This window comes from Spea bombifrons, chromosome 2 (assembly GCF_027358695.1).
Source record: "Spea bombifrons isolate aSpeBom1 chromosome 2, aSpeBom1.2.pri, whole genome shotgun sequence".
NCBI lineage: Eukaryota > Metazoa > Chordata > Amphibia > Anura > Pelobatidae > Spea > Spea bombifrons.
The window spans coordinates 115,298,624-115,320,752 of record NC_071088.1 but is presented as its reverse complement, the minus strand read 5'-3'; the positions used below and the strand labels follow the sequence as shown (position 1 = coordinate 115,320,752).

General features: G+C 40.8%; 1 protein-coding gene across 2 annotated transcripts; it reads left to right on the top strand.

Moving 5' to 3' along the window:
* Positions 1-1,530: 1,530 nt before the first annotated feature.
* Positions 1,531-22,086, top strand: CSRNP2 (cysteine and serine rich nuclear protein 2). Of its 2 annotated transcripts, none has more exons than XM_053455792.1 (5): positions 1,531-2,122; positions 14,837-15,011; positions 16,001-16,260; positions 20,069-20,365; positions 21,159-22,086. In XM_053455792.1, exons 2-5 carry the CDS (start codon positions 14,852-14,854, stop codon positions 22,017-22,019), a joined length of 1,578 nt encoding a protein of 525 aa, XP_053311767.1. In that variant the 5' UTR covers positions 1,531-2,122; positions 14,837-14,851; the 3' UTR covers positions 22,020-22,086. The 2 variants fall into 2 exon arrangements, with proteins under 2 accessions (XP_053311767.1, XP_053311768.1); XM_053455793.1 differs by having other exon boundaries at positions 1,531-2,126.
* Positions 22,087-22,129: the final 43 nt, after the last annotated feature.

The window sequence follows — 22,129 nt, the reverse complement described above, 5'->3', positions numbered from 1 at the left end:
ACGTGGATCTCACGTTCTCAATCTCTCTCGCACTCTTATGCACCGTCTCTCTCAATGTCACCCTATCTTTTCTACTGACTGCTCCCGTGTCCCCGTATATGTCCCGTGTCCCTGTATATGTCCCATGTCCCTGTATAGTTTTCTCCAGCTTGTTATTCTGCCTTTGTCCCGTTCTCTCCCAGAAGTACACCAAGACTCCAGAATATTGCAGGTGGATTTGCGGAGAAAGAAGTGTTCCCGCACCTTTTCTCCGCGAATCCGTCTGGCAATATTCTGGCATCTTGGAAGGGAGTGAGCCACGGCGCACACAAAGGGAATAGCCTCTCCCACGTTCCTTCAATCGAGGGAGAGTGTGTGCGCAGATGCCTCGGTCCTTTTGCAGAAGCGCGAGTGACAATGAATTTATTTTCCGAAAGGAAAAAGCTCTCTGAATATCTTCCAAATTACAAGGGCAGGAAACGAAATTCATTGTCTGAAAATAAATGGACCAAAAAAATAAACAAAAAATTGTGTCCAATTCATGTTTGGTCCACGTGCACAAGTCTAGCAGGCAATAAACAATGCGTCGGATAAATCAAGCAGGGTGGTTGGTTGTATAGCTAGAGGCATTAGTAGCAAAACTAGAGGTGGTTCTTTACAGATCTCTAATCAGACCTGAACTAGAGTGTTATGTACATTTCTGGAGACCCCATTTGCAGCAGGATGCATATTCTAGATGGTTCATAGAAGGGCATGTATGGAATCAGGCCGGGACTAGCCATAAGGCAAATGCTCAGTAACCCAGCAGAACAGAGCAGCTCCTTAAATGCGCAGCTGCTGGATAGATGCACCCAACCTCGCACTGTGAGACAGCACTTTATTTAGTGGATGCTGGCCTTAAAGCGCCAGACACACTTTTCTTTCCTAGTCCAGCCCTGCATGGGCATATGGCTACCTTAAGCTATAAGGCTGGACCAAAAGTGGCAAATTTTAAAGCAGAAAAAAACAATTACCCCTCTTCCCAGATTTGTCCTGAAATGACATTGAAGCACGCAGTACATATAAATAAACGGTCACTTGTTTAATAATATTAGCTCTAAAATAAAGTTCTGAGGTAAACCAATTTCGTACATTGGCCAGAACGAAAGAAAACCAAAATAATAGCGCGTTCCCACGGTAACCACACAATCGGTAGCTAAGGGACAAACTATGAGAAAAATCGCGAGACTCTTCGGGCGAGCAGCACTATGGTAACACCCCTAACCGGCAACAGATTGGTATTCCTAAACCATCCTGGCGTAAAATAAAACCCAAACGGGCGATACTGGACATTAAGACACCAGCTGGCGATATCACGCACGATATTACTGAATGTCCGTCTCGTTATGCCTGTACCATTGACCAGCCAAATATACCCCTCCCACACACTGCAGCATCTCCCATCGTCCTTCGCGTCGCCACGAACTACATTACCCGACATGCCCCAGTTTGTCCCGTGACGTCACAATGCCTATAAGTGGCAACAATGTAAAGTTCGCAGCCCATTGTTACCGTTGTGTCGAGCCGGGGCGGATCGGGCAGGACTCAGCTCGTTTACCCCGTTTATTTTTTGTTTTACATAAATATTTAGACGTAACTCATTCTTTGGAAGAATATAATTCAGTCGTTTCCAGCTTAATGCGCCTCCCTCTCCTCCTACAAAAATAAATCCGTTTTTTTCCATGTTTAAGGGTAGGTCAGACTGAGGGAGTGTTCAACAAAACCGTACAAAATATCACTTCGTGAAGGCGATCGGGGAAGAGATGAGATTAAGACGTCATTTCAGAACTAACATTTCGAGACTTTAAATTTATTTTTTTTTTGCTCGGTTTTCGATGCCTTTCCGCCCCGGCTTCGATTAAACTACCTGAACCCCAATGATCCAGCCATCCGTGATCAGAAATCATCCGTATACACTGCACTCGGATCCTTTTTTCCTCGCTCTTCCTCCTACATTCTCAGAACTCCCATAACTACCGATCATTTTCCTTTTCATTTTTTTTTTGGACTCGCCCTTCTGTTAAGAAAAAAAAGATACCCTCTCCATCTTCCAGATTTGGGGATCAGAGGAAATCGGCGTTGAAGAGAAAGCTCGCCTTCCGAAGTAGGTAATACGGATTGTGTGCTTCGGCTGTGCAGTCGCATTCGGTTATTAGAACAAGCCCTGCCATTGAGCTAGGCTTTCCAGGAAGGCTGGGGCTTTAAATCCCTCTGACTCGGGGTGTGGAATGCTGGGCTTTTCCGATTCCTTTCATTGTATGTTTAAACTCTATTATCCTTCATGCTGTTTTAGATTCTATATTATGAGATGCTGATCACAGCTCTGTAACGATCCATTTAAGATTGCTTGTGGATCCTCCACATTAAAGATCACATGCTTTTCTAGGTGACTTTGTCTGCTCATCCTACTTCGTGCATATGTGTTGTATGTAAGCAGCATGTACATATATGTAGCAATGTATGGCATTCTTAAGCTGCAGGGCAAATCAGTTGTTATGTATTAGGGGTTTGATGGCCTGCAATTTCCTATATACAACTGAGCTTCATCAGAAATCATTTGCTATTGGGGCTGGGATGGTGGGCTTTTATTAAGGTATTTACCCCACTGCATGGAATTGGCAGCCCTAACAGAGGTTCTGCAGCATCTCTGTGTTCTGTTGCTTTGGTGACCTTGATGACCTATCTATGATGTCACTAGCTACATTTTATTCCACTGTATTGCCCAGCCCAGTTACTCCAGCACACAGAGTAGACTTGGGTAATGGGCATGTCGCTAGTGTGTTGGCAGCGCTGTGCTCGGTGTGACATTATTCAGAAGGGGGTATTTAAATAGTAGACTGTGACATACAACATATGTTGGGGGAAGGGAGGGCACACTTCCTAGAATCATTTAAATTATTATTTTTATCACGAGGAGCGTGTGATTACCTTGGTAACAGATGTTTCATGGGCCATATACATTTTCATATAAAATAATATGGATTCCAATGGATCACACAGTGATGCATCAAAATATTTTCCAAACTTGAGTGGCAATACATATTTGTAACGCTGTAAAAAAACAAAAAATTGTTTAAAACCCCCCTTTTTTCTTTTTGACACCAAAGATTGTTAAAAAAAACAAGTCAAAATCCCTAATTTTATTTTTTGTGCAAAGGCCTCTGGGTCTAAAATGCGATATTCAACTTTTTTTCACACAAAACCTTTTTCTTGCTACGATGCTATTAATTACTAATTGCACATGGTTGAAAGCCTGTCTTCGGAAGGACTCTCTATTCAAGCATCGGGAATATGTGTTTTTTTGTTATTTTTAGTATTGTCTGGCACAGTCGCCTTCGTAGTAGTCGTTTCCATTGGGGCCTCTTGGCACTAAGATTTAATTACCGAGTGGCCTTGTTGGTTTTAGAAATCGTTTTGGGCTTAATCAGTTTAATTAAAACCATTTTTGTTGTTTCACATTTTCAGCGATTAGGCTTCCAGAGCCCATGAATAAGCACTTTCTCAAAGCCGTAGGTTTCCGACTGCTGGATTCTGTAACCCCGGTGATGCTTTGGTATAGTTTTAGGAAAAAGGCTACAGATGTTGTCCAGAGGTGGAAATCAAACTACATGACCCAAAATGGTGTGTTTTTCCAGGAAACCTCTGCTATCTGATTAATCTTCTCTTTATTAATTCATCCAGGGTTCAACTAATACTTGGGTGGCTCATGGTGTGCAACTGCTCCATCCTGTTTCATAGTGATCAATTAGCATTTTCCTTCCTACATATTGTTACCAGCTCCAGTTTGTGCTGTCCCAAGAGTGTGATTTTAATTACATCTGACAATATACTTCAGCAAAGCTCAACACACTGTGGTTTTGTGCGCAACATTATTTATTTACATCCAGAAACAGGCGAGGAGACCCCTGCCATCTAGATGCATCTGATATAATGCTGAAATGTGTCGTAAAGACCTTGCGTCTTTCTATAGTAACAACGTTCATATGCGTAAAGCCGCTTCTCCATCTTGCCGTGATGAGGCTGATTTGGTTGCCATATATTCCTGTCCTATGTTCTCGCTGTCTGTGTCCTCTGCAATCCCGCTGCTCTGGTATTCAAGCATTTCTGGGATTCATGCCAAGATTCAATGTACATGATTTGAGTCTTGTTGCAAGTGATGCAATCACTTAGTTGTGTTTGATTTTTTTCTGGTTTCTCTCACCTGGTCCGATGCATATGTTGTGTGTCGCTGTTTACCCAATATAATTATTTAGTGGCGCTGATCTGTCTGATCTCAGGAGTTGTCTGGTTAAACAAGGGAATATACTTGGCTGTCTACATTCAAAAATGGCTGGCCTCTTGGGTGATTGGAGGCTTTGGTTTCTCTTGGCTCAAGCAAGCAGTAGAGCTCTTTACCAACTACTGTTATTTCTATAGCAGATGCGTGAACACATGATGCCTACTGCAGCAAAAAATGTTTCGTTTTAGAAGATATTCCACTACTGTCCTACAATATGTCCTTATAGTTCAGGTTTTTGGAATCTCCATGTCATGGCGTGGTATTCAGTCGTTCGGTTGCTTTCTGACAGATCCACCTGTGCTAAAGACCAGTTGTCTAGATTTGGGAGGATATCTTGAAACTTCTGGAAGGGCTTGAGAGCCAAAGCTAGGAAACAAAGTATATTTTTATATATTTTTTTTGTTTATGTATCTTAACCATGTATTAAAGTGGGATCTCATGGATATGTAAAATACATCATGTTTACATTTGAACATGTTTTTAAATCCTCTCGTTATTCACTAAAGAGAATTAAGAGAGAATCTAAAAGTCTGTTAGACATGGACCTCACTAAAGCTAATGCAAACTCTTTTCTTTACCTAAGAAGCCTAAAGGGCAAGTGTTTCTGCGTTTGTTGGAACTGCTCTGTATTTTTCCAATCCGTGTAATAATAGCTCCTCAATTGCAAATAGCTCTAAACCTATTTTACCTTAAAAAAAGGTGCAACAATTGCGTTTCTCCATACCTTTTTGCGAGTGCTTCCAGAATCAGCTTGCACCAAAAATTAATGGCAGGGAGAAAGTTTGCTGCCTCATGCAGGAAGTAGACCTGGAGGCGGCCATTGTTGTCAGTCATGTGATATTTTGGGTGACCTTCTCTGCTTAAACATCACACTGAGGTGATTCTTTACCGCAATGTTAATGAATCCAGTTCATCCATAGGCTGTCATCAGTGTCTCCAGCCGGTTGATTAGGATTGAGGCATTGTATTGTTTACCACAGTCTGTATGATAAGGAGTGTTTGTTGATCGGGCCTATATAACATCTAGAACAAGTACAAATGGCAGATATACAGCTGCCTGTAAACATAATATGCAAAAAAAAAAAAATAGAAGTCATTGAAAAAAAACTAGAAAAAAATAACATTTTATCTTCTACTGGCAATACAAATGTGAGTTCTCCTTTAATAAAGGGCTTTTAAAGAGACAGTTTAGCCCCCTCCCATTTTTAATGCATTTTGGCATCAATTTTGCATAAACTACATGCAAAATAGAATTGCTATGCCGCTGCTAGCTTGTCATACTCTTTAGGTTACCTAATTGTTTTGTTCCCTGTTTTCAAAAATGGTGGTGATTGGGTCTATGGAGTCCGGAAATTCGTGATGGATAGTGCATTCACCAAAACTGCGTCTTAAATGGTTGACAAAGTAACCATCAGTCGATGAAAGTGGACATGTTAAATTGAACTTGTGCCAAACTATGTATCCAACATCTGGACTCATCTGTATAAATTGCAGCTGTTGTTGTACAGATAAGGTACCGCGTGCCCTGCACCTCGGATATACAGAATCCTATAATTCTATGGTGATAGTAACAAAGTAGGGTCGGCATGATAACTGTATGGGGAACTAATGTGAAGCTCTGCCGGTTCTTTGCCATACTCCTTTCTATTCCCACGCACCCTCCCATGGTTAGCTGTGTCTCCACACAGGGACTTTGTGGTGGCATTAACGTTTCCAAGCGTGCATATGATCAACATTAACTGTAATCATTAGGTGGAGATAACTTTTTCCAGTGGGACTTCTGGACTTTTTATGCACTCTTAAAACATATAGGCTGGTTCTCTCATCTTAAGCCAAATACTAGAAGACCACAAAGGCACAATAACTCACATGGAATTCCTTTGAATGTCTCATCTTACAGAAGAACACTCTACCAAGGGAATGCTATTAAACGTGAATGGTGCAATTGTTAACAAATTAACCATTTATTTTAAATGCCGATGCTTATGGCTCTTGGAAACATTTAATTCATTAACTTCCAAAATAATTCCCTTGTGTTGCCAATTTCACATTTTATTGGTACACCAGTACAATTCTACATGTCAATAGCAAAGGCGTTTGATGTTCCTGAATACCTTAATGGGACCATAGACATGCAGTTGGGAATGCAGGTAATAACATATATGTTAAATGTATCCAAAACATTGGTATGCTTTTCCCTTATCAATCTCTAATTGTTCTTGATTTATTATGTTTAGGGATGGGCCTTTTTTCCATTTGTTTCCATTTGGCTAAATGAATTAGACGTGGGTGATCCCTAACACTGAATACTTTAAGTGACGCGTGTTTTTCTCCATCTAAGCTGCTATTCGGTGTGTGATGACTACTGGATCGGGCAAATGTCCCGGCTTTCTGTTTTCATAAATGCAAATGACAGCATTGTAAAGCTTGAGTAAGACAAGGCTGAGCGGAAGCGCTCTGTACTTCGTGTCATGGAGGTGTTGCAGGGATGGAAATACAGGATGTTTAGTCATGTAATTAGATCCCCGACTGCAGGACTCGGGCCATATATCAGCTAGTTATTGTGCGGTGACCTTGTTTAACCCTTCCTGTAGCGTGGAAGTACTGGTCTGTGATTGTAGTTAACAGTCCTAGGAAGATGAACTGTATCTTTTTTTTAAATTTTTTTTATTTATTTCAGATTGCGGTCATACAAACATGGTTCATCAGCTGTGTAAAAAGTAACTGATCTTTGTAAATTTCCTTTGCGTGTTTAATAAAAAAAAAAAAAAGGATACCATGTTGAATTTTTTTGTATATTTTGATAACTCCTCTATTCATACTTTTTAAGTTAGTTCACTCGCGGAATAAGCTAAGTATGTATCCTGTGTATTCTGCCATAAGCAGCCAAAGTAATGCTCATGTGCCAGAATTCTCATTTTTATGTGTTTTTCAGTACTGGGAAATCTTGACGCCGCTTTTTCTTGAGCACACTTTGCCCAGGAGACATGTGGTTTACTGGAGTGGCAGACAATAATCCCTATGTGCAATGGCATTGTACGACTCAGCAGATATGATGGTGCTGTTTTATGATATAAAAGACTAAGTGGACATTGCCTTGCTAGTTATTGTATCCTGATCAAAGGTCTTCAGAGTACACACTAGAAAGTGAAGTACCTAAACGTTACTATTCGGTAATAAAATGGTGGTAACCGAAAAGGGACACAATTTCTTTACACCTTGTCTTACCGTATGAACTCTGGTCAAATAAAAGGCACCTCAAACTCCTTTGAATAGATTTTAGATCAACTTGTCATAATCAATGTTCCATCTAATTTTTCTTAGTTGGCGTGCGCAGAAAATTTCTCTTGTGCAAAAAGTTTCACAGGGCAAAAATTCTGTGCGCGCAATATCCGTGCCGCATAAAGTTTAAAAAAAAATATTATTTTTTCTTTTTTTGGGAAAAACTACTGTGCGCACAATTTTTGGACATGTGCGCTCTCTAAAAAAGCTATGTGCGAGCGCACAGCTTAGAGGGAACACTGGTCATAATGTGTCATGGTTTTTACCCAACTACATTGTACATGTGTGACGCTTTGTATAGAGTAGTCCTGAACTCAGTAGCGTGGTTCAATAATATTGATTGTTAATCTTTATCAGTGGCAAGAAAGCAACAGTTACTCAAGTACAGTTTGAAGGAGTGTGTGTGCAGGTTCCCAGAGCGAGTGTACCACAGCTGTTTGGTCGGATTATACAATAGGCTTATGGCCAAAACACAAAGCCCTGCTGTGTGTGACACAACACCTTCCCATACCACCATCCCTACCGCAAAGTATGGTGGTGGCAGCATCATTCTGTGAGCATGCTTCTTATCAAAAGGGCATTTGGCTAGAAGACTGAGAACCTGCTCCAGCCCACAATTATGTAGGTCCTTGATCCAAGACACAAGACCCAAAGCAACATTAGAGGACACAAGAACTCAAAGGTGACTGTTCAAGGTATTAAAATATTGCAGTCCATTCTGCAAATCTGTCCAGAAGAATGGGACAAATTCACACGGACACTGCAAAGCTTGAAAGCTGTTATACAGGGAAAGGTGGCTCTATGAAAAATTTGTTGGATTTGGATTTTTTTCCACCAAAATAAAACCATTGTCGCTAAATGATTAAAAATGTTTATTTTATTTTAAATTCATAGGACTGTGGTCTACAGTTTTTGTAATTCCGAATACATTTACAAGACACTATAAATAGATCCCTTGTATTAAAAGCCTTGCAAGCTTCGCCGTGCCTTTTGGGTGTTTCCCACCCAGCCATGCTGAATGCGGCTAATTAAGGGGTTGCTGTAATTGTAAAAAAAAAAAAAGACTTAAATGTCGCAGTAAGTGGTTTTATTGGCTCTTATTGCGTAATCCCAATGAATGTTGATTATCTGTGTTTTCTGTCTTTAATTTTAGAGTATCACTTGGGAGTTTAGTTTAAATGCGTTCAGTCACACCCACGTCGCATTGAACTGTTGGTTGTAGGTGGTTTTTCTGTTCCTAAGAGCTCATCTGGCCTGAGGATGGACCTGAGATGAAAAATATCTAGAAAGAAGACATTTCTGGATGTGCACTAAAATGAAGTACAAAGTCTACACATCTTACTTCCCAAATTCAAACCTATTCAAGCTTTATTTGAATCCAAGAAACCTTTATGAAGGTTGTGCTTGAGCATTCAGTCCCCATTGGCGGGACCATTGAGACAAAACATTGCAAGCATATCAACATTATTGGATTTATAGATTATTCTCACAAGGGTTTGGACATTGTACAACACTAGAAAAAGGTACTTCTAATACCACGTTGGTTATGGAAGTGTTAACTGTCTAAATTATTACAACATGCTTAAGTAGCTAGGGGGGAAATGTCAAGTTTTAAAATATGCAAAATTAAACTTCACTTAACAGTGTTCTGGTAGAGAAACTTTGTACTTCAGTTGTTTCCCACAGTCTAAAGGGAAGAATGCATTTTGCATCCATTATGGCACCCATTAACACACTGGCTTCACTGGTGTGCAGTAAATGTACACACAAATACTTAACCCATTTACCAGTTCAAACTATTTTACTTGCTCTGTTTGATGCATGATTTTTACATAGCTTTGTTTGCATCCTGGAGTTCTTAGATAAATATTTTTTTTTCTTTTGGAAGCATCCCATAGATATGATATAGAATCTTTTTTTTTTTTTTTTTTTTAATCCGGAATGTGAATAAAACCAGTTTCCATATACTTTAAAGGCATAGAATTGGTTGCAAAACCACCACGAGGAGTCAGATTTTCATGAGCGGAGCTTTATGGAGGACATGGTTGTGTATCTAGAACACTGCAGGGCTCGCCTGATTAAAAATTAACCTTTGCACTTGCAGCATGTGGCTCCAACATTCTTAAGGTTACCCGAGCCAAAAGGGTACAATTGACACACGCACAGCACCGACCTAATTGCCAGCTTAGGCTTGTCTAGCTGTATATAAAGTTAAAGTTGGAGCAGATGATGAACATCGCAGGTTCTGCCTGCACTGACTGTTAGATTGCGAATAAGTGGCTTCCAAGGGATCTGGTAAAATGCAAGATGCCCCTTTCAGACAGAGGAGTTGCCAGAACTGGAGAAATGATGGTCTTCACTTCTGAGTTTAATGATCTTTGGCATTCTTTTTGCTGGGAATCCATCATTCATAAATGACAATACATATAATCAAGTGAGCTAAATGAGAGCTGATCTTGCTCTCCCTACCACACCACAGCCTCTTGAAGATTATTGCTTTCCGGTGGCGTTTCTCCCTGCTGCTCTTACAGAAGTCAATGAGTTAACTGTTACGTAATTTACTAATACGTCTCCATCTGCCATTGCCATGTCTCTTGGCATAGAGTTTAAACCTGCATCGATTATATATAGCTGTATATTGTGTGTATAATATATCCTTTTGTGTGTGTAATGTGCACATGCAATGTACCTCCCATATTGGCAAACTACACGAGATATATATAATGTGTGAGTTGCCATAAATCAGAATTGTGCCACCTGGTTTGGCTGAGAAGGTTTAATTGTGTGTCATCTTCTGGAGAGCAGATTATCCAGTTGGGTGTTATTTAAGATGCCCCATCTGTTCATATACCGAACATTAATCAGCCATTGTTTTGTATAGGAATTTTAGTATGTCTACTTGAACATTCATAAAACACAGTGGAATTAAGTTCTCGCTTACAGACAGAAGTTGGCAGTGTTACCTGCCACAGATCTTCAGCCAAAACCTAATATTGGAGGCCATCTGAGTGAGGAACAACTCAAATGATGCATATGCCAGTTATTTAGATTTGCCCATGTGTTTGGATCATCATCTTGCTGCATTATCCATTTGAGCTTCAGCTAATGGGCAGATGGCCTGACACTCTCCTACAGAGTTCTGAAACAAAGCCAAAATCATGGTTCAGACATGAGTTGCTCAAGGCCTGATGCAACAAAGCACCCCCATGATAATGCCACCACCCACGCCTGACCACTGGTGTTTTGATAATCTTTATATGGAATGCATTATTTGCTTCTCCCCAGACAGTATGGGACCCTTGTCCCAAAATGTTCTACTTTTTACTTGTTGTCCATAGAATAATGTTACTCAACTCTTCACAAGCATCCAGAGACTTTTTTAGGAACTCAACACAAGCAGTAGTTCCTGCTTTTACTTTTCTGGTGAAACCTTGTCTTTCGAATAATCGAGTCACATACACTTCATTTTTCTGGGGCTGGGGAGGCCTGCAGATCTCTGGATGTTGCTGTGAGATCATTTTGTGTGTTCCTGGATGATCTGTATGTGTTGCTCTTAGAGATTTTGGCAGGATGGTCAGAAGATCGATCCACTGTTGTCCCAAACCTCTGGCAGTGGTTCATTGGAGGACCATATCATTAGAAATGGCTGTGTAACTTAATGTCATGGTATGAAACCTTTTGTTCCAACAAATTCTATATAATCGATCTGACCAAAATCGACATGCAACAATGCAGAAAATAAGACAAATGGAAAATGCTGTTTCACACAATTGTAGTAAGTAGGCCCTGACTCGTACCTCTGGTATGTATGTATGAACTTTTAATTCCAAAACCATATGTAACTTAGTTTATAAAGTACATTTTATTTTAAATGGGATGTCCAGTTTAGTGCCTAATGAGTGAGCTTACATATTGTTTTCTTCCCTAAGAGTAACTTGAACCCAAGCAGTGGGATTTGGCGGTTGGCTTTGGCAAACAGCGGAGCAGTTCTATAGTTGACCAGGGAGTACAATTTGTACTGCTAAAGGATGCACAAGGTTCTCAAATCCAGCAACTGTAATACGGAATTGGTTATTGTGGACAGATTGATAAATATAGAGATTAATAGGAGATAAAAGCTGCATCCCTATCATATACATTAATGTTCATGTGATGGCTAGACTGTCCCTTTAACAGAAGTAAAAGTGATCAGGAAGCTGGCAGAATAAATGTACAATATAACCTTTCCCCTACTTCAGTGCAACACGAACTTGGATGTGATCCAGAGAGTGCCTCTCCCTCGCTACGTTTCACCAGCTTTGAAATGAAAACACAAGAATGCAAGATCCCCCTCTATATATGATTATATGAATGTTATACATTGAATTTATTTGCATTTTATTTTTATTTTTTTTTAAATCTGCTTATTGCATTATATTGGGGGGAATACAAACTCAATCACAATTGTTACTTCCTGTTTACTTTCAGCAGCGCCTCAGAAAGTGCTCACGGAAAAAAAAAACAAAAAAAAAAACAAGAAGGCTTGTAGCGTTCATGTGGAGCTGGCAACAATTGGGTGGTAAAAAGCAATTTAGTAGCCAATTTATTGATCCCAAAACAAATCAGAATTTTATCAAATTTAGCATAAACTATATTTTCATTTCCCGAAAAAAGGAACTTTTGCCCCCCTCCCCCCCAGTTCCTTTTATGCAGAGTGGGAAAACAAATGTATAGAAAGTACTATAAGCCGCTACCTGCCCTAAAAAAAAAAAGTTTGACTATAAAAACATTTTACTATGTTAATTGTTGTAAATTTAAAATATCATCTCCCCCACCTCTAATTTAATTAGTACAATTTACCAATAGCATTATTTAATTTTACTTGCGTTTAAAGCATTAAAGAACATTGTATTAAATACAGTCCAGAAGAAAGTTTATTGGTCAGGACTGCGTCACAATTGATATTCTCCCCAGCTTTGGTACTATATGTGGACTAGTTATATTGACCCTTTGTGTGACCCTGGTTCCAGCTCCTCTCCATTCATTGCCCTTGGGTATCTAAACACTAGCTGTCAACCATTGTTTGCAATTCTGTAGAACGCATTCTGATACGGAGGCATAGCACGTTCCTCTAACTCAACAAAATATTATTGTTTATGGAAAGGTCGTGTGCAGGAAGCTTGTAGGTGGCGTATGAGACGCAGGCCTTCTAGCATGAAGAACATCTTTTCATAAAGCAAGCTTCCCGTTCAAATAACCATCCAAGTCTTTGGCCTACAACCATTATATAAATATTTTATAAAAGCATAGAGACTGTTTGTAAGCTGTTGGGTGGAAGGACTGCAGATATTGCGGTTGGACAAGAAAGATCACTTGGGACCAAATCCGTTGAGGAAAAGTGTAGATTGATGTTTTTTGCATGCGGGGAGACTGCCGTGTACTGCTGTATGTCCATGATCAATTTTGTTTCAGATAAAATACCACTTACAGGGCGAGTTTAATATAATATTAGACGTCTGAAAGGGATAAACTAAGTACTTGAAACACAAATATCCAATATATACGCTTTTTTACCCCTTGAATGTGTGTATTGTAAGAATAGCTGCGTATAAATAATATATAATATGCTTATTTTATAAATGTAAAATGTGGTAGGATTCCCCTTGTCCCGTTTCCTCCCCGCTATGTGATGTTTAGCTTGGATGCGGCTTCTGATTTCTGCTGCTGGGTGACGGGAATCTCCCCCACCCTTTCCCCCTTGCAAATCGTATGTTTCAGTTGCTATGACGACCGTCCTCCGTTTGTAAAACTGTAGCTAGAACAGAGTGGCGGCATGGATCCTCCCTGCCCCTGTAGCTCACTATCCGACAGACGAGCGGGGAACGTTTCTCCTTTTGTGATTATGGTAGAGGGCGAAGCCTGATTTTCCTCTTGCAATAATGCAGCTCCGCTTGGTGACTCCTATCACGCTCAGGCAGCTTTCACTTAACTGCCAATCTGGTGCCATTTTATAATGTGCAAGCTTTGAGTGATGCCATCTTTGGCGTATTGTACAAAAACACAACAAGATTTAGAGAATGGCGGGACAAACTGTACTAGTAAATGTTTACCATGAAAAGTATTAAATGTATGTGAAATATTGACATATGGACTGCTGCTGTTTATTGGTTACTATCATTAAAGTAAGAACACTTTAAATCCAGGAATGCACCAATTGCAGCTGCTATCTGTTTAATGCACATCTACATGGTAGCATCTTATATTGCTGATGTTTACTGATCCCTGCCATGCATCGGGGTGTATATATTCCATGATGACTGGCCTCCAGAATACAGTTCTCTTGATGGATTGTGGCTAATACCTACATGCGAGCAGGTGTGGGGTACATTTCCAGCATACTGTTTCTTTTCGGTGCACTGCAAAGGGCAGGCTCTAGGGGGCAGTGTATGGAGATCTGTGCCACAAACAGCCTAAGTCTTGGCGCTACAGCGGGGGTTGATAGCTTTTCCTTTTCTTCCCCATTCATGTTTTTATTTTCGTATATTACCCAGCCTGGCACCCGGGTTTGTCAAGCTTGCCGTACACTAACATACGTTTTACATACTGTAACACACTGCAGTAACACACACACGCTAACATTCTACACACACTCTAACACTATATGCTGGCATACGCACTCATGCTAATGCCGTACTGTAACATAAACACCATACACACTAGCACCACACTCTTATACACATGCACACACACTGGGTAACACTCACAGACTATACATGTACACAGATTACACGTACACACACTAACTCCAGCACTATAACTATAACTCCTACGTATATACAAACATACACAATGACTCTGACACTATAGTATACACACACATATACGCAACTGCCTATCATCTGCCATTGCGACTCCGGCAAACTATGCTTTCCTGTGGGTGTGCTGTGAAGCGAGTGACCTGAGGCACCCAGCAGGGTCAAGTAGCATGGATTATTTCACCCCTCTGGGCGTCTCATGGCACCTCCTTCACCGGATTCATGATGGCATTCGTGACTGATCAGCTGGACTCCCGATGGCAACCTCAACCAAACCGTGGGCGTCATGGGGTTCGTCAGGCCTGCGCTAATGGATCACCAAGGAGCCGCCGTCGTCTAGCTAAAAGATACTATGCATCTTTATCCCATTTTCTTCCTGTGCTTCTGAATAGGCTGTCTGCACCCATAATTAAGAAGGTTTGGTTTGGTTTTGAGACTTGTAACATTTTCTTATGATTTGCAGACCCGTGTGAAACAAATGGATGCAATCACAAGCAGAAGTTTGAAAAGAAAATTTGAAGAGGTAGATGCAGGATCCCCAATTTCTACACCAAAAGACTCTGATGATGAGATCTCCAACAGTGACAGCGCAGAGAGCTGTGACAGTGTCAATGCTCCCACCTCCACTGGATTTATACGTAAGTAACCCCTGAATGCATGGAGAATGGACCCATTATGGAGAGGCTAGTCCCACGGTACAGGATTGAGTTGAGTTGCCGGGGGAAGGTGTGTCTGGAGTGATGTCTGTGAGGGATAGCTCGGGAACATGTATTGAATGTTCTCTGAGTTGAGTTTCTGAGGGAAGGTATGTCTGGAGTGATGTCTGAGGGATAGCTCAGGAACGTGTATTGAAGGCTCTCTGAGTTGAGTTGCTGGGGGAAGGTGTGTCTGGAGTGATGTCTGTGTTACATCATAGATCCCATGTAAGGCACAAATGGCTGGATTTACATTCCAGATGCCAATAAAACAAAATACAATCATTTTTGGAAGGGAGGCACAAGTGAAAAGTGTGCAGAGTTTGAAGTAAATGGGTAAAGCTGTCAATCAGTTCATATGTTTTTGTCTCTGAAAACACAGAACTAAATGCACATGCCTTGCTTTCCAAACTTAAAAATCTGAAGACCTTACCTAGAACATTTCATCCAGTTCTGGATGCTTCTTCTGCAGTTCTAGAACAATATTGTTAATACATGGCACAATTAAAGCAAATATCTTTAGGAAAGTGAGTGCCATTTTTTTTTTTGCAGAACATGATGGCATTCTTTGATGTCAGAAGGTGGCTAGTGGTGCTAGGAATACTTTTTTCAAAAAGTGTTGCTGATGCATTGAGTCAGACACGGCAGTGGCAGCTAAGAATACTACAGAGATATGGCTTGTTTTGAGTAGGAAATTAAATAAAAATTGTTTATATTCACCAAATCTGTCCTGATGAGAGCTCTACTGTGGTGGGGTTCTACACGTGTATTGAGTAACCTGTGCCTATTTTAAATAAAGTGTGATGGGTCACCCAAATAAGGTGGTATTTAGACCAGAAAAGGGCCCAGAGCACTTGATCTGTCCTTTTAAGTTTTCTGTAAACAGTGTAACATTTAATTAGTTATACTTTTTTAATTCCACCTCCTTACAGCGACATCTATACTAAAACGGCAGAAACTGTTACGACAGAAGAATGTGCGCTTTGACCAAGTGACCGTCTACTACTTCTCCCGTCGGCAAGGCTTCACCAGCGTCCCCAGCCAAGGCGGTAGCTCCCTTGGAATGGCACAACATCACAACTCTGTGCGCAAGTATACTCTCTGTGAGTTTGCCCAGGAACAGGAAGTGACCCATCGCGAAATCCTGCGTGAGCACTTGAAGGAAGAAAAGCTGCATACACGCAAGATGAAGGTACCAAAATCTAGCCTTTAATGTAGAATGTCATCATTTCTAATGGACAGATGGATACCTTCATAGAATATATCCATATAGTAAAATCAACAAATTAGTTTTAGTAGTTTAGATATCCTCATGCTCAACATTGGTAAATGTAGCTATCTGGAATGCATTCTGTAGCGTGTAGGTCTGGTTGATCTAAAACATCTTTGTATGATGGACTTTTGCAAGTCCTGACAGTTGTAAAGCTTCCCTGCAGCAGTCCAAAAACATGGTTATCCCAGTCATGCTGCACGTCACAATAGCAGACTTGCTATTCATAATGGTGAAAGGGATGGCTACGGACTTGAAGCATTGGATGTGATCTTTCATCATGCACCTTCACTTTTACTGCATTGATTCCCTGGGGTGTGCATGATGAAACCTCCCTGTGGAATGGCTGTTGTACTGCATTTCTGTCCTTCCTCATGAAAAGGAGCTCAGATCATCTTTATTCGTATGGTTATACAGGTCCCTTAACCCCTTCGCGACCTTTGCCGGTTCAGGACCGTCATGACATGAAGGTCGCTAAATGACCTTTGACGGTCCTGAACCGTCATAAAATAAAATAAGCTTAGAAAGTGATCAACGATCACTTTCTTCGCTTAAACGGCGTTACTGTAATGCCTCGATGTCGAGGCATTCAGTAACGCCGAGATCGGCATCGGGGGCCATGTCTGGCCCCTCCCCGAGGCGTCAACAGCCGCCATACATTGTATGGCGGCGGACGCCCGTTTTAAAAGCGTTTAGGAGGCGATCGACGATCGCCTCCTAAACTTAAATGGTGTCGCTGGAATGCCTCGATCAGGAGGCATCCAGCGACACCAAACACTTACCTTTGGATGGGCTGTGACCGCTCCGGAGAGCGGTCACAGCCGCAGCTGCCGGTGATCTTCGCCATCAAGCAAGATGGCGGCGGCCCGGGAAAATAAACAATAAAGATGATAGAGTTAGCTAGACGGTCTCCAGACCCTCTAGAGAACTCTGGCTCCACTTGCAGGTTGAATACAGGTACTGCATTCAACCATGCAAGTCAATGGAGCCCAGCTTTCTAATCACTATGTGATTAGTAAAATATTCAAAAAAAAAATAAAAAAAAATAAAAAATGGAAAAAAAATAAAAAAAAAATGTGCTAACATTTAAAAATAATTATGCACTGATGTCACTAGATGAACCATCCAGTACATTGCAAAATGTGTAAAAAAAAATATAAAAAAAGTATTAAAAAAATAAAATAAAAAAATAAAGTTTATTATTTTGAGCAAGTGCTAAAATTTCTCAAAAATCTCAACAAAGAGTTAAAATAAAAGCACTTCAAATACCCAAGGGGTGTCTAATATATAAAAAAAATGGCTGATGGGGTAAATTGGAGTGGCCAAGCTCAAAGATAGGGCATAGGTACAGACTGACCAAAATGGAGAAAAAAAGCGCACTTCCCAAATGTGGCATTTTAAATCTCAAACAACCCGACAAACCCATGCATGTCGGGTATCACTGCACTCAGGAGATGTTCCTGAACACACATTGGGGTGTTGTTTGACAGTGGCATATACCAGAACCTGTATATCTATAACTAAAGTACAATTTGTGTGGAAAAAAAATACTATTACAAAGTTTGACAAAGTGTAGTTCTATAATTGGTGCATGGAAAGGGTTAAAATAACAGCATTTGGAATACCCTGGGGTGTCTAGTTTTCAAAAATATATGGTTTGAATGGGTTAAATTGAGTTAACCCGCTTCAAAGATATTCCAAAGAGGAGATGGAGGCAGAATGACCAAATGACCACCTGGATTACGCATGCCCCAAAAGTAGCCTTTTACCAGCCAAACAATCTGACAAACCCATGCATGTGGGGTATCGCTGTACTCAGGAGATGTTCCTGAACACGTATTGGGGGGTTGTTTTACAGTGACATATATCAGGACCTGTATATCTATAACTAAAGTACAATTTGTGTGAAAAAAAATGACTATTACAAAGTTTGACAAAGTGTAGTTCTATAATTGGTGCATGGAAAGGGTTAAAATAACAGCATTTGGAATACCCTGGGGTGTCTAGTTTTCAAAAATATATGGTTTGAGGGGGTTAAATTGAGTTAACTGGCTTCAAAGATCTTCCAAAGAGGAGATGGAGGCAGAATGACCAGATTTGTTAAAAAAGATTTGGAAATCATAAAACGCTGCTTGTACTTATTGCCCTATAACTTACAAAAAACAGCAAAAAAACATAAAAACATTGGGTATTTCTAAACTCAGGACAAGTAGTAGAATCTATTTAGCTAGTTTTTTTACTTGCTTTTTTAGGTGAGTAAAAGATTTTTCAAATAAAAGTCATAAAATGTGGGTTTTTTTCAATTTTTCACCATGTTTTTTTTATTTTTTTTATAGTAAATAAGATGATACGATCAAAATAATGGTATCTGAAGAAAGCCCATCTTGTCCTGAAAAAAACAATATATAACTTATGTGGGTACACTAAATGGGTGAGGAGAAAATTACAGCTGAACACAAGCACCACAAAAGTGTCAAAACAGCTGCGGTCCCACAGGGTACAAAACGAAAAATGAGCCCGGTCCTTAAGGGGTTAAAGAAACAGTGGCTTCTAGAAGAACAGAAATATGATGTCTATGTATAGTTAATGGGGTCTATGCGGGAGAGTTGGGATTTTAACTTTTCACTATTCCTTATGGTGGACCAACACTGGCAAGTTTCTGCAGAAAAGAATGGCTGAGCAAGCCCTGTATAACTCGCAATTAAGGAGAACTCCCTGAACCATGCATTATTTATGGCCAGCTGAGCACTTCCAGCAAATGAAGCTCACAGAAATTAGTATAGTGATAATGTAAAACGGAGTTCAAACCACAACTCTCCTTCAAACTCCAGTAACTCCAGTAGTGTCCCAGGGAACCCCCTAAACAAACACTGAATATGAAAAAAATTTGAGTACCCTATACATTTTCTGTTTTCTCTTTGGACGAATAAGGTGCCTTTACCATTTTCTAGACCTTATACTTCATATGTAATGACCTCAGTCTCTTCTAACACAGGGATGAATGACCTTCTTGTTGCAATATCTTCACATATCAAACCTTCAGTCATAGTGAAGTAGGTTTAGTATCAATGTTATCTAGAGATTGGTTTTCAAAACGTAATTGTAACAGAGCAGTGCTACTGCAGAAGTAGATGTTACCACCCAAGAAATCATCTTGTAGGCCTGTGGAGACCTCTCTACGCCTGTGTAAGTTTGTATCCAAGGTCAATTGTGGAGCCTTCAAATGGACCTTTCCCTGTGTGAGTTTTATGGACGTAATCTGTTTATAGTGTTAAACGTACACAGAAACATAGAAATGTGCATCATTTTGGCAACAAATTCAGCTCTTCAAGTCTTCCTATTTTCATGATGTGAAGACTCAGACCTCAGTCGGTTATTGGTCTTATTTTAGATTCGGGTTTATGTGCCCCCCCCCATTGAGCTGTGAGGGGATTTACCAACCAGTAGGTTAGTCAAAAGTCACAAGAATTTCTACAGAATGGCTAGATAATACTCCGTTTTATAATATTCCTTCATGCCTGCACCTTTAAAAATGTCCATTGTCTTCAAAAAGCGCTAAAGCTGTTGCCCAGAAATGAGATCCCGCAGTAAACCTAGCAATGAAAATGATCAGCTACAAGTGAACTACCAAAATCAACTGTTATGAGGAATGGTTTTGATAGACATGAAATGTATTTATAATTGATATGAGTTAGTCGTAATTTGTTGATTTATGGTTTATCCCGGTTAGTTGACCAAGAATGGTACTGTGGAGTCTGAGGAGGCTGATGGCCTCACCCTGGAGGACGTGTCTGATGAGGACATAGACGTGGACAATGTAGAAGTGGATGATTACTTCTTCCTTCAGCCTCTACCGACTAAAAGGCGGCGAGCCCTACTCCGAGCAGCTGGTGTTCATCGTATTGACGCTGAAGAAAAGCAGGAGCTTCGAGCCATCCGTCTCTCGAGGGAAGAATGTGGGTGTGACTGCAGACTGTATTGTGATCCAGAAGCTTGTCCCTGTAGTCAGGCTGGAATCAAATGCCAGGTTTGTTAAATGTTTTGTTTTTGAAAGGGATTCATGTAAAAAATACTTTTTTACAAACACATTCTCCTACACCGTTTTTCTATATGGTAATCTCGGCCTCTGTCTTGAAAAATTTGCATATCATACATCTATTAATATTTTTTATTTATATAGCACCTAGCGCTTCTTACAATACATATATTTAAGGCATATGATAAGAGTAGAATTGACAGACAAACCAATACGTTAGGGGCAGAGGGCCCTGCTCGCAAGCTTACAACCTTGAGGGAATGGGGTGAGAATAAACATAAGGAACAGGGAAAGGTGAGGGGTAGTGTAGAAGATCCGTGTAGTGAACAAATTGATCAGCACAGCTCTGTTTCACAGTTTACGTTTTGTTATGCTACCTAGATTTCTACATTAGAGGCAGTTGGGTTAAATGAGTTGGTAGTTGGTTCCCAAAATCCCAAGGCTATGGAGCCCAATGGAGGGCTCGCCTATCTAGACGCATCCTTATTCCATGAAGGCATTTAAGCATGTACAGGACCAGCTTATGCACCACCCCCATACCGCTTCTATTCTAATACTTTGTAACAATGCCTTCTGTACTTTTCAAATTTTTTAGTTGTGAGCTCTGCTCTCTAAGGTGTTACCCCTACGATCATTGCTCGGTATTGGTTTCAAGCTCTTGCAAATCTGTTTACAGTGAGTGATTCACTGGTGGTGTACAGCAAACGTATTTACATAGTTTAAGGGGTAGAATTTTCGATGTGAATCTCATTGTTTTTTGTTACCTTTCCTTTATATTTCATAGGTGGATCGCATGTCCTTTCCGTGTGGCTGTTCTCGGGATGGATGCAGTAATATCGCCGGGCGTATAGAATTTAACCCTATCCGTGTACGGACTCACTACCTCCACACAATCATGAAACTTGAGCTGGAGAACAAAAGGCAGCAACCACGACCACAGCTTGTTGAAGAGGAGCTTCCTCAAGACTCTGTCGTAACTACCCCGCATCCGGAAACACAGGACTTCCAGGAATTTATTGCTGAGAACTATCACCTGGAAAATGAGGCTGCTGTTCGTCACCTACAGAGTGCTGAGGAACGCCAGAGGTTGCTGGATGAAGGTGATGAAGCCTCTAGTGGTTCTAGTCTCAGTCTGGATTCCAGTGTGGAGAGTCTTGAAGTTTGTCTTCTGGAAACGCCTATGACGCTGCCGTCATCCACCTGCCATCCCTCTATCTCTCCTGTCCTCCTTCCTGCTGGCTCCTCTGTCCTTTGCTTTACTGATGAGGACTCTGGGAGACCAGCCTCACCCCCAGAGTACACAGAGGGCAATGTAGTATCTCTTTATGACCATAACCACAACCATACAGGCTTGGACACTGGGTCAGAAATGACACAATCTGGCCACTCTGAAGCCACAGAGCCAAGTGTTTTGGTAAAGGTTCAGAATCGCACGATAACCACCTGTTCTGATGCAGCGGGCCTGGTGCCAGAGCCTGCTGGGTCATCCTCTGAATTAGCAGAGGATATTTCTGCAACTATGGCACAAACAGACAGGGTTCCCGAAGCAATAGTGGATGAAGAGGCTAAGCTGGAGGAGAATGCCAGCCAGACCCCCTGGTCAGACCAGCATTTTTCTTCTGTGGATAGTTCCCTGACTGTGTGAAACTTTCTGGCAGCTACTTTGCACACGCCACTCTTTCCCTCTCTACTTACAACTTATCACATACATTTTTTTACACGTCCCCGCTCTTCTGCTTGTGAGTCGCTTCCCCT